General features: G+C 37.6%; 1 protein-coding gene across 1 annotated transcript; it reads left to right on the forward strand.

Moving 5' to 3' along the window:
- Positions 1-1,647: 1,647 nt before the first annotated feature.
- EAH_00020930 (thyroid hormone receptor interactor, putative) lies at positions 1,648-2,583 on the forward strand (the record flags this gene model as incomplete). The annotated part of the gene is made up of 2 exons (XM_013397110.1): positions 1,648-2,406; positions 2,491-2,583. 2 exons carry the CDS (start codon positions 1,648-1,650, stop codon positions 2,581-2,583), a joined length of 852 nt encoding a protein of 283 aa, XP_013252564.1.
- Positions 2,584-3,849: the final 1,266 nt, after the last annotated feature.

The following is a 3,849-nucleotide window of genomic DNA, read 5'->3' on the forward strand; positions in this document are numbered from 1 at the left end:
TTGAGTAAGAAGATTCTGCAAGAAATGCTATTCTTCACTGCCTACAGCCTGTGGCTACAGCCGGCGGCTGTGGCGGGTGGTGGTTGATCTGGGGTTTTGCAGGTTTTCAGCGCTAACTCTGCTCATGTCTGATGAAAGATATCGTTGAATACTTGTCCAAAATCTACTCGTTTAACAATAAAGGCAAGAAGGCGCCTAAAAAAAAGGCAAAATACCAATGGCTGGAGGCTGCGGTGTACAGACAGTCCGCTGACGCTGCCGCCAAACTGAACGGTCAGAGCAGCAGGATGAATTCGCTGTGTACGAAGGCGATACTAGTATTTAGCATAAAATAAATTAAAATCTTAAACTTAAGATGAATAAAAATTCACAAATACTCTTTTTATGCAAACAATCTCAAGAAAAATCCCGAGCATTCAAAGCCCCAACTACGGTGTGACGTCGTCGGCGGTCTGTTAGCAGTGGTAGCTGTTGGTGTGTTTTGTTTGTATGGATGCGTCCATTGAACAATTTATTATTATTATATTTCCCTTTTAATTGTTTAAATTGTTTAATTTCAAACATTATTTGCCCTATTAAGCAGATATTACGCCGCCTTCCTTCGCCTCCCGCCAACCGCAACAACAGACAACGAGGCCCAATCCAGTTGCTGGCGGTCGGTGCAGTGATCTGCTAGAAAAGCAAAGAAAATCAATGAAAATGCCCTTTACAATTCACTCTCTTAATTTATTTCATCAATTTCTTTGTGTTTTCTATGAATTAACTTCAATATTAACACTGAATCGCCCGCGTTCCACAACCCTCCCAGACGCACGCCGCCTGGTGTTCGCAGGTGGTTGAGGCTCCTACTACTCTGTAATAACTATCATCACGGTGTATATTTACCCTATTAATGCAATTATACAATAATATAATAGCGTAATAGTGTTTGAAACTAACGCTCATCTGTGTGTACGCCAGCACTACCTACATGCAGCTCGGCTAGTACAACGGGAAATGCAGAAACTCCCATTGGCTACAACAATCAGTTAAAAGGTAATGAGTATTTTGCCTTTCTAAAGGAAATATAAAGAGGGTTGATGAAAGAAAAGAGGGAATAAGCAGCACTTTTAGTCATCCAGCCTATGATATCCTTAACGAACTAATGCTGCCGAAGGAAGGCACTTTGCAAATGCGATTAAACTGATGCGCGCGCAGCTCAAGAAAGTTTGAAACGTAACATTAGAATCAAAATGCACTCACTATTACCATAAGGCCAATAATTCAAATATTTCAATGGCGAGTTTCGTTATAATCCGTTACGGTACGACAGCACATTTTCGTGAACTTTCTCCCGCTTCCTTCCTCATTTCGAGCCTCCCTGAGACATATTCCCATTATAACAAACTAGATGTAAACTCTAGTGTATAAAAAACTAGATGTAGACTCTAGTGTACTAATTATGTGGGTTTGTTTGGCTGATACTGTCGTCGCAACCCTGCGTTTCAGGTGTATGTACACCTCGCACGCTGCATTTTTTTCTGATATTGAATTCAGCTTTCTGAGCGGTCGAAGGCATGAAGAATCCAGTAAAAATGTGTGGCTAAATAGATAAAATTATATATTTAGTACAAATTGAAGAGATTATTTCAGTGAAATTTCAAAGAAATGCAGCCATCTCTGTCCTTTTCCTCTCGGAGCCCCAGCACCGCTTCTGGTGGTTCGGATTGCTCAGTGGTTCGACAGCCAAAAGTGGAGTTATGCTGCGAAATTTGCGTGAAATTGGAAGCAAAAGTTCCATTTCAGGCAATAATTGATGCAGCAAACTGCTGGCTTGCATCTTCCGGACTGACAGTGGCGCTCGGTTTCCACTGCCCCTCTCGAGTTGGAGTACCTTTGCTAGCTCGTGCATGTTCATCTATATGCATTGAACCTGCAAATCTCAGAACTTTCTCAGTAAGCAGTCAACTTAGCAGCAGCAGCAGCAGCAACGGAGGCGGCGGCGGCTGCAACAGCAACAACAGCAGCAAAGATATGAATTGTCTTTCAGCTGCATTTCTAGGGAGCTGCCGCAGCTCTATAGAAAGCCATCCAGTGATCTTTCCCTATTGCCAGGCGCACATCACCGTATTTCCTTACAAATTGCACGAAGGCACTAAAGAATGCGGAGTAGTGGGTTCAGATGAGGAAGAAGACTTTGAAAACACTACAGCAAATGCAGCAGCAACAAACCCACTAACAACAACACCAACAGCAACAGAAGAAACAACAACAGCAGCAACAAGTTTATTCAAACAATGGAAGCTTCCGAACAAAGAATTTGAAAACATCTGGGAAAATCTTCACTTTGAAAAGGGAGAAAAAGAAATTCTTCTCGAGTACACGGCGACTGCTCTGCTGTTTTCAGCTAGAAACGTCAATACCAAGGTAAGAAAAGCTGTCTTTTTAAAACAAATAAAAGTAGAATTAATATAACTAATTATTATTTAATTTTTCTTTTTTTTACTTCAGCTTATTGCCTGGAATCGAATGGTGCTTCTGCACGGCCCTCCTGGCAGCGGTAAGCAGAAGAATATCTTTTCTAGTTTTCTTCTCTGTGAATAAGAGGAAGAGAAGCTTGAGCTCTGATGCATTTAAAAGAATTTAATATCTTTATCTAATGATGCTGATATACAACAGGAAAGACATCCCTCTGCAAAGGGCTCAGTCAGAAGCTGGCGATCCGACTCAGTCTAATTTTTTCTTCTTGTTTATTTATTTCATTGAATTCTTCTGCTTTATTCTCGCGTTGGTTTAGTGAATCTGGAAAGGCAATTGTGAAGGTGTTTACAGCAATAAGAGAATTACTACAAGACAAAAGACAGCTTGTTTTTATATTTATTGATGAAGTTGAATCCTTATCTTTATCGAGGACAACAGCAGCAGCTTCAGAGTCTCCGGAGACACTCCGCGCTGTCAATGCACTTCTAACTCAAATTGATTTATTTCATACTTTCCCTAATGCATTAATACTCACCACTTCAAATCTAGCAGGTATGCTCTCTTCTTTGCTTTTCTTCTTATTATTATTATATTACTGCTTTATTCGTTTATAATAACCGAAGATGCCTCCTTAAATTGATTTAAAATGCAATAAATATTATTATTATTTTTATGATGATGATGATGATTATTATTATTTAAGGGTGCTGTTTTCATTATAATACTTTTCTTTTTCTGCTTAACTTTCTTTCTTTGTTTCCTCCGCATCTGTCTTTCTTTTCTTCTCTTTTGTCTCATCTTGTCGTTCTTAACAAACAAATAAACTAACACGGGCATGCATTTATGTGTTTATTTTTATTTATTTATTCATTTATCGATTCAAATGCATTTGTTTATTTATGACTGGATTCTGCTTTTGAAATTAATGTATGTCTTTATCCACACATTAACAAATTAATTAACTTATTTATTTATACCATAATTAATTTATTAATTTATTAATTTATTAATTTACTTATTAATTAATTTATTTATTTATTGCTGGCTATCATCAGAAAAGTTAGATGCGGCGTTCATTGACAGAGCCGATTTAAAATTATATATTCCATCACCGAGTGTAAAATGCAGAAAAGATATTTTGACGGGTTGTATAGAAGAGCTTGTAAGTAAATAAAAGATAAATATTGAGGTGTACATACACCTAAAAATATCTTTTTATTGCTTTCATAGATCCGTACACAACTTCTCACCTCCAACTGCAACTTCATTGATTCTTCTACAGAAGTAAGGTATCTAGTAAAGATATATGTTTATCTTTATTAACCTTTTTATTTCTGTTCAATTCAATTAAAAAATAATAAAAACTCTTTTTATTTTTGTCTTCTTTTC

The sequence above is a fragment of the Eimeria acervulina genome, genomic scaffold (genome assembly GCF_000499425.1).
Source record: "Eimeria acervulina Houghton genomic scaffold, Eah_scaff146, whole genome shotgun sequence".
NCBI classification, from domain to species: domain Eukaryota; phylum Apicomplexa; class Conoidasida; order Eucoccidiorida; family Eimeriidae; genus Eimeria; species Eimeria acervulina.